This window comes from Rhineura floridana, chromosome 2, assembly GCF_030035675.1.
Source record: "Rhineura floridana isolate rRhiFlo1 chromosome 2, rRhiFlo1.hap2, whole genome shotgun sequence".
Classification (NCBI taxonomy): Eukaryota; Metazoa; Chordata; class Lepidosauria; order Squamata; family Rhineuridae; genus Rhineura; species Rhineura floridana.
The window spans coordinates 191,375,545-191,389,384 of NC_084481.1; the positions used below are offsets into that span (position 1 = coordinate 191,375,545).

At 43.9% G+C, this 13,840-nt stretch overlaps 1 protein-coding gene across 6 annotated transcripts in view; it reads right to left on the bottom strand.

Moving 5' to 3' along the window:
* Positions 1-6,555, bottom strand: part of PGF (placental growth factor) — a 36,304-nt gene extending 29,749 nt beyond the window's left edge. For 5 of the 6 annotated variants that reach the window (XM_061611755.1, XM_061611757.1, XM_061611752.1 and 2 more), the window contains exon 1: positions 6,102-6,555. In XM_061611755.1, the coding sequence (XP_061467739.1) occupies positions 6,102-6,188 (87 nt within the window). In that variant the 5' untranslated portion in view covers positions 6,189-6,555. The remainder of the gene's footprint in view (positions 1-6,101) is intronic. The other variant, XM_061611756.1, reaches the window with a different exon arrangement.
* Between the last annotated feature and the right edge of the window lie 7,285 nt (positions 6,556-13,840).

Consider the following 13,840-nt stretch of genomic DNA (forward strand, 5'->3'; position numbering starts at 1 on the left):
TTAACTGAATACAAACCTTAGTAAAAATAATAATAATAAAGGGATGGATCAGACTAAGTAAGTTGCTCTTAATTCCCATCAAAATTGATGGGACTTAACTTTAATCACGACTAACGTGCATCATTATTTCAATGGAACCCAAGTTCAACTAACTTAGCTTGGATCCAAGACAATAACAATATGCTTTTAAGCATGCACAAAGTGTTTTTACTATGCCAGTAGAGTGCTAGACTATGACCGGGGAGACTAGGGTTCGAATCCCTATTCGGCTATGAAGCCCACTGGGTGATCTTAGCAGGCCTGGTGCCAGCAAGTGTCTGGGTCGGGAACTGGGCAAGGTTCCTGCGGCTGGCCAAAGGTCCCTGCTGGTAGCCAAGGACCCCTGCAGCTGGGAGGGTGAAGCTCCCATTCCACGATCCCTACCAGGTCATGGGCTGCGACTGAACAGTGGGATGGATTATGGAGCAGGAGCTCAGCGCTCCAAGCCATCATCACCCTCACACGTGCACACAGCTGGCAGGCGTTTAAATACACCCAGTTGCTTCACCTCATGTGTCAGCACATCAGGACGCATATCAGCCATCACCCAAGATGGTGGCAGAGGCATCAACATGCCCCACTGCCATTGTGGGTGATGGCAGGCACACACGCTGATGCACAAGGTGGTGCAACTGGATGTGTTTAAGTGTGTGTGTGTGCACACAAGTGCGCATGTGCACACACACACAGGGGGAAGGCAGGGGCCTGCAAGGGGCTGGTGCCGGCCCTGAACTTTGGACCAGTCATTATCACTCTGCCTAATCTACGTCACAAGGTTGTTATGAGTACAAATTGGAGAGGGGAGAACCATGTATGCCACTTCGAGCTCCTTGGAGGAAATGTGGTATATCAATGCAATAATAATTTTAAAAGCTTCCAAGAAAATATGACTTCCAGGCAAGCTTTACTCAGCACCTCTCCTTTGTAACCCACTTACGCAATCTGCTCTAGTTAATCTACTGATGCTGCCATGCCTCTTCCAAGTCCCTTGGTGATATCCTTGTCCATCGACTTCAGTGGGTCTATTCTGAGTATGACTAACACCGGATATCGCCTAGAAACTGCAATTCTTTTTCAGGCCACTAGATAGCATTGTAGTAGTGCATAACTTCCCTATCCAACAAATCTAAGTTTCTACAAGAAAGGGTGAGTCAAGTACTGTAAACTAAGATTTGAGGTGGTCAGATATATAATAAAAAAGATAGTGATGAGGTCTGAACATACGATAAGAGGAGCAAGGGGTAAGACAGGGTCAAAACTGGGAGAGTTCCCATTGCCGTTCATGATCGGTGATAAATCAGCTTCTTCATCTTCCTTAAAAATAGTTTATTTTAAAATAAATATATAACAATGACATTTAAGAAAGGACAGCAAAAACAAAAACAACTTAGCAAAATGAAGCTTCTTTTTTAAAAAGAAATAATAGCCATATAGAATAATTTCTGCCCCAATGGCTCTAGAATCAGACATGAGGCTGGTAAAATGAAAAGCAGGTAAGAAAGAATAGACTAATTTCTGCTTGTGGATTTGATTGCAAGCTCTGGAGTATAACAAGACCTTATTCAAGCAGAACATGAACTTAATTATCATAGCTTTTAAAAAAATGAACTTCAGTACTGATGAGTATCTGGGAATCACAATTCAAAACCATGCTCAGTTAGATGAGCAATTCATTAGATAAGCTAAAGCGTGTTCTGCACAACTAGCCTGACTTGCAGTAATTTAGTGAGCATGTGCAATTGCACATAGATACAGAGATAAACAGTAATTTGTAACAAAGGATATTAACAATCTCCCTCCACCATCTCACATCTCATCTGCATTGCTTCCTCCATATGCCAGCATTTATTATTTTATTATTATTTATTATATTTGTTAGTCACTTTCCTACAAAAGTTACCCAAAGTGACTTAACATTAAAACCAATTAAAACAAACACCACCAATAAAAACCTAAAAACACATCTATACAGATCCTGCCTCACTAAAAGAGGCCACAAATAACGGAAAGTCTTCAAATTAAGGGCCAAAGGCCTAGGTAATGAACAGTCTTTGCCAAGCACCTAAAAATAGATAAAGGTGTGCACAGATGCGAAAGGATAGTCCAGAGTTGTACAATGCACACAATAGGAACATGGAATGTGCCATAAAGGAAGCCACAGACCTTAACTTAACAGGGTGGTTCACAACAGATGCTATTGGAGGTCGCTGACTCATAGGATCACCATAAGTCATAACTGACCTGAAGGCACATAAGAACAAAGGCATGCCTCCCTGGGGAGAGTATTCCACAAGCAGGGGATCACCACTGAAAAGTCTAGTTCTCTTGTTGTCACCCTCCAGGCCCCCATGGAGGGGGCACATGAAGAAGAGCTTCAGATGATGATTGCAGGGTCCAGGTTGGTTCGTCTTACATTGTTTTATTCACTTTGTTTCCATCAGTAGTGTAGTGGCAAATTCAGAAGTGCCGGGTCCCTTCATGTTAATCACAGCCATGCCCCCTCCCTGTATTTTTTGCTGTGGGGTTGAGAACGAGATCCTTGATAATGCCTAGGAAACAATAAACATGAAATAGGAGGGTGTTAGCTACTGAGAAGAGTCTTCTCGGTGTTTGACTCACCTCCTTTTACTCTGATTGGCTCCAAACCACAGGAAAAGACAAGGAGGTATGTTACAAGACTCTTCTCAGTTGCTAACACACTCCCCTTTCGTGCTGATTGGCTTGTAGGATGCTGGAGACATAGGGACCCTGCTGGGATCCTGCTCCCAAAAGAGTAAAGGGTCTGAGACCCCTCGAGACCCTGCACTACTGATTTCCATATTATTTCATCTGTTGTGTGCAGCAGGATACACAAGGGACAGCAACATGTTTATTGAGCATTCGTCTTGATTCATTTGCACAAAGTTTGTGAGGAGGCTAGACAATGTTAGCAATGTATTGAGCATTCGTTCTGATTTGTTATATAGCATTGTGTCAAGCAATTGTAATCCCACACTTTCCAGTGCATTTTTCTGCCACTTTCCTTATCACAAAAAGTCTGATGGGGGGTATTTGTTGCACAAGAGCACCAAGTCTACTTTAATTGCACAACCTGAACTTGACAGCGTGCAGATGGATCCCACCTGAAAATAGTGAAAGTCTAGAAATGCCCTATTTCTGCATTTTTAAGCCAAATGGATCCTACTGAGTCTTGAGCTACTAACTGTGTGAAATGTTCCTGGGAGCAAATCTTTGAAGATTAAAACAATATCTACCTGCACGGACTTTATAAAGCAAGGGATATTAATTTGGAAATGCTGGGTAGACATTTAAGATACCTTCTGCTGATCAAGATAGAATGTTCTTTAAATAAAGGTTTTGATTAATAGAAATATCTTGAGACTAAGAAGAAATGTCTGCAAAGATGTTCAAAGCTCCACAGAAGAAGAAAAGGTGAAGGTGCAAAGGAGAATCAGATTAAAGGATGTGGGAACCCCATTGCTGAATAGTAGAAGGCCCATGTTTGCATGCAGGAATTCCCAATTCCTGTTATCTCTAGCGAAAAGGCTCTTGTAGCAGGCAATGAGATCTCTTCTTGAAATCCTCAAAAGTCAGAGTAGCCAATAGTGGGCTAGAGAGACAAACAGTTTGACCCGTTACAAAGCAGATTCCTATTTACATTTCTTTGGGCAATATGAGAGGAGAGGCAACAACACATATTTCGTCTCCTGTAATATTTATAACGTGATGGCTATTTCTCATTCTGGACAGGTGTGAGCACTGAACATTATGTAACCCTTGAGATACTGTCACTCCGTCATGTGATGTGGAAGAGCTACCACATTCAGAACTGTGGGGAATATTCTTCTAATTCTAACCAAAAAAGTGCAAATTGTAATGAGGAAAAAAAAGAATGAAAGAGAGGGAGGTTTGGAGCCAGATGGGAAATTAGTCAAATTCATCAATGGAACAAGCTAGTCATTGTGACTTAACAAGACCCATTGATTTCAATGGGAACTCAATGCAACTAACTCGGTCTGATTTAAATGAGAAATAAAATCATGTTTCATTTCTGTTTTTAGAACTGCAACCTAATTAAAGGATTTTGGGGGGGCAAAAGTCTTGGGTCAGAAAGATTGAATTTTACTTCTCTCACAGTGTAGTTTTTAAAAGAAGAGCAAGCCCAGAAGATCATTTCTCATATGCCCATCTGGACGTTAACAACCAGGAGTGCTGGGAAAGGCCATCCCCATAGCGAATGAAGGGAACCAACAGCATGGGAGGACCATGAGGACTGGTGAAGGACTTACAGGCAACTGGCCCATGCATCTGGACTGCAGGGACTGGAAGGGCTGAAATGACACATCTGGTCTCTGAAATCACAACCATCTGGGCATGCCCTGAGGGTAGCGTGCTGGGGGAGGTGGATAGATTTTCTACAGGGAACTACTTTCAGACGAAAGGCATGCCTCCTCTTGGCAGCAATCCATCATAAACAAGGGATATTTCTGCTTGTTTGTGCCATAATATGGGGCCACTCGGCATTGGGGAGATTCAGATGTTCAGGAGGCAGAGCAGGCAGGCAGGCAGGCAGGCAGGCAGGCAGGCAGGCAGGCAGGCAGGCAGGCATACTGGCATACTTTACCTGCATTTCAGTCTGGATGCCCTTGACTTCAGTGAGCGTATTTGCATGGCTTGTTCCTATGAAAAGTCTATCTGAGTATAGCAACTTGACACGGGAAAGATAAGCAATGTACTTGGTGGAAGAGTGCAGTATCCTAGCAGTGACATGCACATTCTCAGAAATGGTTTTGCAGATGCTTCACAAACCACACAAAACCACACTTTAATGCTCTGTGTTAATCTGGTTCTAGACTCACTGTCACTGATTGGAATATGGGAGTGCTTCTGGATTGTTGCTATTTTCAGGTGGATGTCAATCACACACCAGCAAATTCAGGATGCACAATCACAGTTGTTTGGGAAGTCTTGTGCAACTAACCTGCTTCCCCAAAGTATCACACTTTTTGCAATAAAGAAAGTGATGGGGAAATGCCCTGGAAATTGTGGGATAACACTTACTTCGACACATCATCATCTAGCCATCCTGGAAACAAATCAGAATGAACGATCAATAAACAGGTTGGCTGAAAGCGCCCTCAGTTTCACCCATAAAGCAGGACAGGAAATAATGGGAAAATGCACCTTGGCTGCAAGCAGGACAGGATAACTAAAGGGTGTTCAAAAAATCAGGAAAAAACACCCTGCATTAGTTGATTTTGAGTAGGAATCCTTAGCCCTCTTTCCTTATTGTGGCCACACTTACATCGTTTACCAAGCCAATAAATCATTCCCAAACTGAACAGTCTGCCAAGAATTCCACCCCTCCTTTAAACCCTTCACATTCATCCACCCTGGTCTGGGCTCTGCCTCCCACTCCACCAGATCAAGGATTATTTGAACCTTGTAAACTTTGTGTGTGTGTGTGCCCAGTGCCAAGGTGCTGCCTTGGAACATGGGAGATAAAACCAGTGCCTTTGAGCATGTACAGAGTTCCTTTTCCCGCACTACTAAAGAATCCTAACATATCTGAGTTTGGGGATTAAACAGTTTCCAGATCAGATTGCTCTCCTACCTAGGCTTGAACCAAAGTACATCTAATTTTAAAATTCAGCAGCACTAAACACCATGAAGGTACTGACTCAGGCAGCAGGAGTTTTAATTTCTGTCTGGATTCATCAGGATTTAGCCCCGGAACCTCTTTTTCAGCGTCCAGCTATGGAACTTGGAGCGTGCATCAAGTTCACCACTGAATAACCACGTACCCGGTATCTGGGCAAACTGCCGGAACAGAGGGTATTAATTCCAGAGTTAAAGCCCAATTCTTCACATTTTAAGTACTGGGATAAGCACAGCAGCAACACCTGCCGAAGCCAATCATAGCCCTTTGCTAGCTTCCCTGGGAGTGGGGAGTGAGGGGCGACCCCAAGCCCTCCCACCACGCCCAGGATTATGACCATTGGAGCGGAGTTTGGCATCTTTTTATAGACTGAGGCTGGTCCAGGGATTCCCCCAGGTCTCACCTGCCAGGGACGAGGGACCGCGAATCTCACCTGCGTGCCCACCATCTGCAAGGCAAGAGCCATAAGGAAGCCGCTGAGAAGTTGCATCGCGGGCGCCAGCTATCTCCACTCTTGACTTGAGCGCCTAGACTAGAGCAAGTCCCGCTTCGGCGCGGAAACCAATAGATGAACAAACGGCACGCTTCTCAGAGTAACCTGGGTGAAAGCCGCGACGTCGCGCCCCCTGGATCCTTGGCTGGGCGCATGTGGTTCTTTCCGAGAGGCGCCAGGAGGAGAAAACTCTTGTGTGTAGAACCAGGCGGCACTGCCACGGGCCGGCGGGGCAAATGAGCTGGAGAAAGGGCTCGGCTCCCGGCGACTCCGCTCTACCCCAGGCAGATCTGCTGAGCGAAGCTGTCGGCAGCACCTCCTGCTGCCCCACGGCCACGTGAAGCAGGCTGCCAGCCTTCCAGCTCCTCCCACGCCCCCTTTGGACTCCCGCCCTCCCGTTGCCTGCATCCCCGCTGTCTCAGGGACCCGGGCCGGGTGTTTCCGGTAGCCGGACTCGCCTGAACGAGTCTGTGCAAGTGTTCCGGGTTGGCGACCCTGGAGCGGCAAGGCCCTTGATGACCTCCGACTAGAAGGCCCTTGCCCCTGATAACCTCCAGGCAGGGTCGTCGAATGTAGCGCCTGCCTGCGCCACGGTGACGCGTCCCATTAGACCAAAGCATGTGCTCCCAACAGGCGATGCGCCTCCACCGCCTGCCGATTGGCGTGCGTCTGTGTGCATTCACAGTCACACACATTTGCCTGATCGTGTCACCTTTTCTTCTGTGAAAGGACAGAATGAAGGATTTCTTCTTCTTCGGAGTGTGAGTTTATGAATGCTCACATCACTTATGTTTATTTGGCATCAGGCTGGCATGCATACAGCCAACTTTTGTGTATGAGTGTGTGTATGCACTGATGGGTGTACATCTTGTTGCCTTTGAGAGTTGCTTCACACTTTGGGATGATACTCCTGTTAAAGGATTGAGATTAAATCCCTGGACTTGATTATAAATTGAAATCTCCTCCTGTGTGGATGCTGGCTAGGAAGCTGCAGCCAACTGGGGTGTGGACAAGCCTATTCACACAAAAGTTGCATTATGCAGTTTGCACATGATGATTCACACAGAGAGGAACATGTTAATTCCTATATGAAAGTGCCTTCTGGAGAATTTTTTCAATATGTGAAGTGGCCCCAACAGTTGCCATTTCTGGAAGCATTATGAACCTGCAAGCATCAGTGATCAGGCACAAGAACATCAGTGTGTGTACATATTTATTTATTTATTTATTAAATTTATTAGTCGCCTATCTGGCTGGTTGTCCAGCCACTCTGGGCGACGCACAACATAAAAACATAACAGTTCATATTAGAGCCTTAAAATTCCAACAATAACACTAAAATTTAAAAAAAAACCCAAGGCCTGCCTGAAAAGCCAGGTTTTCAGGGTCCGGCAGAAGCTCATCAACTCCTTGAATTGGGCTCGGAAAACAACTGGTAACCAGTGCAACTCCTTCAGCACTGGAGTAATGTGGTCTCGCCAGCGGCTACCCTTAATCAGGCGAGCCGCCGCATTCTATACCAGTTGCAGCTTCTGGACTGTTTTCAAAGGTAACCCCACGTAGAGTGCATTACAGTAGTCTAGGCGAGAGGAGACCAGGCATGTACCACCAATGGGAGCAGATGGTTTGGGTAGCGGCACAGCCTTCATATCAAATGGAGTTGATACAATGCCACCCGGCTCACAGCCGAGACCTAAGCCTCTATGGACAGCTGGGAGTCAAGAATGACCCCCAGGCTGCGGACTTGGTCTTTCAGGGGCAGTTGTACCCCATTAAGCACCAAGTTAACATCCCCCAGCCTTCTCTTGTCTCCCACGAACAGTACCTCGGTTTTGTCAGGGTTCAGCTTCAGCTTATTCCTTCCCATTCAGCCACTCACTGACTCCAGGCACTTGGACAGGGTTTCCACAGCCAACCCCGGTGAAGACTTGAACAAGAGATAGAGCTGCGTGTCATCCACATACTGATGACATTGCAGCCCACATCTCCTGATGATAGCTCCCAGCGGCTTTATATAGATGTTAAACAGCATCGGGGAGAGGATGGAACCCTGTGGTACCCCACAAGTGAGAGGCCATGGGTCTGAGACCTCATCCCCCAGTGCCACCCTCTGGTACCTATCAGAGAGGAAGGAACGGAACCACTCCATTACAGTGCCCCCTATGCCCAGCCTCTCCAGGCGGTCCAGGAGGATACCGTGGTTAACGGTATCAAAAGCCGCCGAGAGATCCAGGAGGACAAGGAAGGTGCATTCGCCCCATCCAACGCCCTCCTCATATCATCCACCAAGGCGACCAAGGCCATTTCAGTCCCATGTCCAGGCGTGAAGCACATAGTGTTTGTGATGCTGTCTAGATGCAGCCATATGCTGATGTATCTATTTGTGGCACAATGTGGTCCCTTTGGACTCTGAAAGTGGCCTCAGCAGGCCCTGCTGTCTCTTTGTCAGGATGTCCTTTTGACCAGTGGCCAGCCTGAGCTACCGCCATACCTGCCATAGTTTGTCCTGGAGTTCCTTGAGGTTTCCTTGGACTTCAGGAGTATACACTGGATCATCACCTTGCAGTGGTGAGTGGGCTTGCGTGTTCCAATGAACCCTGTGAGCGATGCCGTCAGGAGTCATGTACTCCCAGCAGGGTCACCCATGGTGGTAAGGTCAAGAGAGAAGAACCAGACAAAGAACGATCCAAGAAAGTCCTCAACAGCAGAACAGGCAGAGGATAACAATGTGTATGTTACAACGGCTGTGAAGGCAGATGAAGGCTGCACCAGATAAAAGACTTCCAATTGTCGTGGTATCCATGCCATTGGATCAAAGCTTTTTTCTGTCAAGATTGTGTGTTGATCATCGTGCACCGATCTCCCCACATAAAACAAATTCACGCACAGGCATCTTCCAACCAAATTATCTTGGAAGACAATCTTACTCGGTCACGAGTGATTGCCAACCATACGCTGAACATCAGACATCTTCAGCCCTTGGAAAGTAAAATTATAGCAAACAAAGAGGGAGAAGCTGTGGTCAAAAGTGTCCAGTGTTCAGATAATGTAGGGGTTAATAAAAGGACTGCACTTGAAAGTGAAGATCTAAAGGATCCAAAGCACCTAATAACCAGCTAAACAAATTAAGTAATTAAAATATTTTAATAGACTAGAGCATCAACAGAGCCAAACGTTAATAGCAAAATAATATAGGGATCGTAAAACATTTTTATGGATCTCACCCGTACCACCATCATGGTCTGATGCCAATGATTATATCAGAACTTCAGTGACAAAGTCGGTATTAAATAGCTTACAGTGTTGAACAGGTTTTGCATTCACGGATTAACAGGTTACTTTGATTGATGGATGTGTGATTCTTTAGATTATCCATTTGCCACCATAATGTTGGAAGTGGGGCAAGAGCAACTCCTGTTTTGTTTTTTTGTTTATGTTCCAGAAGGGAGATAGAGTTAGGGTGGTTAGGCTTGACTACCTTTACCTGTGATGCTCTGACTGACTTCCTTCCGTCTTAGACTGATAAGTTTAGGGAAGCTTATCTGCCCTTCCTCCTTCTGCCCTTTCCTTTCCTCTCTTCTTCAGACTGTTGGAGAGAGAGGAGACACCTTTGTCTCTGCTCTCTCCCTCCTGAGCCATGAGGGCAACTCCCAAACCTGGGCATTGCGCCTCCAACTTAGTTAGTTAGTTAGAACTAGGTATGCCTTTCCTATCTACTATGTATTTCTATAAATAAAGTAGCTTTTCTTATTTTACTAAATCTTAAGTCTCAGTGATCTCAATGCAGGGTAAAAGCCTGCCACTACGCACACACTGGCACACACACATCTCAGACCGTTGACGATCTCTGCTAATATCTATACAAATTTACACAACACATAAGAGGGGTTCAGACCAAGCTGTTCAAATTGCATTCATATATTCATTATTCACACATAATGAATGTAATTGCATTCATTATACTGATACATCTACTTTGGCCATGAATGTATTAATATCTCTCAGATATAGGTGAGAGATGCAATAAGAATGTTAAGTGAACACAAGTAATCCATTGTACCTGTGCTTTAGTCCTGGGTCTTTTCTGTGAGCCCTGGATCTCCTGCCCTTCTCTCCCCACCCCCCATTTTAAACTTTGTTCAAGTTTTTAGTTGTAACTTTAAAAAAACAACACTTTGCTTATATGGTGGGTGGGCACACTGTAATGTGTAGTACTAGTCACTCTCCATCTTAATTTTCCAGAGGCATCTACATATAAATTAGTATATGCACATTTTTTGCAGATTTGTGTCATGAGCTTGTGCTCCAAATACCTAGCAACTGTAGGCAATAGGCACAGGGATGGGTAACCTTTATCAGTCCAAGGGCTTAACTCCCTTCTGGGGGCCACATGACAGTGGTCGGTAGGGCCAGAGGCAAAAATGTGTGGAGCAATGAAAGTAAATTTTACCTTTGTATAGTAGGCTTGTTTAACACACACACGCACCATACATTTAAAGCACATCCTTAACAAACTACAGTTCCCAGGATTTTTTTTGGGGGGGGGAATGTGCTTTGAATGTGCTTTAAATGTATGAGTGCACACAGCTGTAGTCTGCTACTGTATATAGTAGAAGCACTGTCATTCAGACAACTTCAAACACCCAAAAGTTTAAGATAATATCTTGGAAAACAGATTGTAGAGAAATGTCTGATGGTTGACTGAATGAGATCGTATAAAGCAGTTCAGTCTATCATTTTTACAACTCTCACCAATGTCTGTTTAATCTCTATTACCTTTTTTCCTTTCCTTGCCATCTCTCTCCCTTTTGCTACACTCCATGATGTCTCAACTTTGCTGTCCTTGGATGTTTGCCTTGAAACAGAATTCATTTTGTACATATTCATCTTGGTTAGTAATAATCTCTGTTACAGCAGCTGTACATGGGCCAAATCAGGATTAGGGTTTTATTGTTGCTCTCTGCTGTACAAACACAAATGTAGGTGTTGTCTTGGCTGAAAATATTTTTTAAAAAATGTTGTTTGCTACTTATCACAGTATATAATTCAGCTGTGGTTTGGAATTTCACAAGCCTGTGGTTGTAGCATTAAATTCCACAAATATCATGTGTGTATGTGAGTTGTGTGTTTAACAGTTTCCGCCTGAGGGTGGATAAGGTGGGTGCAAAAGTCCTGTTCTTTCCTCAAGAGCAGCCAAATGAAACCTTGGCTTGTAAAGGAGATTCAGTTAGTTCAAACATGTTGTTTCTGATGTGGTCATTTCCTTTGTGGTCTGTACTGCCTCAGGGTGCACATGGGGCATTTACTCTAGTCTTCTCCATGATGTATTAGCTTTCCAAATGCAGGGAAATGTTAGCATGAAGGGTTTTTCAAGCAAGTGAAATCTCATGAATGTTCTGAAGTGGTACAGGCCAGTAAGAGCAGTCCTGGATTTACACACCAGCTAAGTAAACTACAATTTAGATCATCAGATTATTTGGGGCCTCTAAATAATAATTAAAAAGCCTAAATATTATATCACATGCAAAACACACACAATGGATGTTGAGTTGCCTCTCAAGTGCTAAACAGTGTGTGCAACTGATCTTGTGTTGCTGTACAGTAAAATTTTGCATATATGCTAAGTAAGAAACTGTAAGGTATTTTCAATTAAAGATATTTCATGTGCAAACAGGCTTATTGCCAGAGCTTGGCAAAGTTATTTTTTTGAACTACAACTCCCATCAGCCCAATCCAGTGGCCATGCTGGCTGGAGTTGTAGTCTAAAAAAGTAACTTTTCCAAACTCTGCTTATTGCAAGATACATCTTTTAGTTAGATTGCTACTTTTTAGTTCCATCCTTGCCTATGTACTGGTATATATGCAAATATAAAAGTTTACTATTTCTATATTAATTTTCCTTTCTGTGAGAATAATACAACTTTTGGGGTCTTAAACCTGACATAGTTTAGGGCCTCAGCATGTCTTTATCCAGCCCAGGCTTAAAGAGGGGGCTATCCATGCATCCTCCTATATATTTAAAGGAGCTCTTGAATCTGATCCTTTCTAAACTGTGGATTGCTGCAGAAGCCAAATGCATGGATTCTGCCATTTCTGTGGTACAGCTTATTTATTTGAAATGTTATGTAAGATGCACATATGTAATACATAATTATTACTATTTACATTCCACTTTACAGTCCTAAAAAGAGATATGACAGAGTAAAAACAAAAATCTTGGATACAATGAAGACAGGTGGGTAATGTTAGGATATGGCTCAAGGAGAACTTTTAGAACAGCCTTTCCCAACCAGTGTGCCTCCAGATGTTGTTGGACCACAACTCCCATCAGCCTCAGCCAGCATTACCAATGGTCAGGAAAGGTGGGAGTTGTGGTCCAACAACATCTGGAGGCACACTGGTTGGGAAAGGCTGTTTTAGAAGGACCTGGAATAATTAGAAAGTTAAGAGGATGAAGCCTTGATTTATAAGTGGACTACATGTCACATTTGATTGACATATGGACTGAAGGAATGGAGGAATTTTTATCCCTCTTCTCATCCAGGGTTACTGAAATGGCCATTACCATAATTACAGGTAAAACCCCACAAAGGCACAGAGTGAGAGAAATATGAATCAAGATTAAACCCACAAAAATACAAACTATATTTCAGATGCTGAGTGCTCTTGCATACATGTCATGGAGAGCAAGCCTACTAGATCTTGGAATGCTATCTCTAAGCCTGTTGATTTATGCATGTAAGGATGCAGTTCTCTTCCTTTTTGCTGGGTATCACGTTGACCTTTGGTGGTGAAACTGAGCATGTTAATCTCCTCTGCATACCTCTCATTCCATTAACATTCTTCAGAAGAATGAGGAAATTTGGAGGGAGAAACAAAATAAGCATAGACCCAACAGAAGTTGCAGCAGAAGGCAATGCATACCCTTTGGAAAGCAGTGATGTTTGTCCTGGGAGGTCTGTTCTGGGTTATGACATGGTGGATGCTTCCACAATGGTGTTTACTGTGGGATTGGTGCTCCTCATGCATGCTATTTTTTGCAGTATCCTCATGATGTTGTTGGCATAAAAATGCCACCCTGCATTCCCCCCTCCATTAAATGCAGATTTACCCTTTCCAGAGAAAATCATATACTGTGTATATATATATATACATATATATCTGTTTTCAAAGGCATATTTACAAATTAAGCCCAGCCTGGAAACACCCTGAGAGTGGCAGCTACATGCCACATCTCCCCTCCCCCAGTAGTTCTTTGCTAAAAGTAGAAAGACAACTGTGCAAGATGCACAGATTATATGCAGTTGGTGATGATTCTTGTCACCATGTCATGTGGAGAGGCAGGAGATTAGCAAGAGCCAAAGCACCTTGCAAGATCATCTGTGGTCAGGATTGGATCCTCTAGAACTGGGTACCCAGTCCAAGACCAGTGCAGAAAGACTGACAGTCTTCTGAATCCACCCTTATAAATAAATAATAATAAAATAAAATTTTATTTATGAGTCGCCTATCTGGCTGAATTAACGGCCACTCTAGGCGACGTACATAACACAGTAAAATACAATATAAAAACCAATGAGGACCACAATCAATAATTAATCTAAACACCACCCTCCAGTTAATAGCAGCATTAAAAGCTAATCCATCCC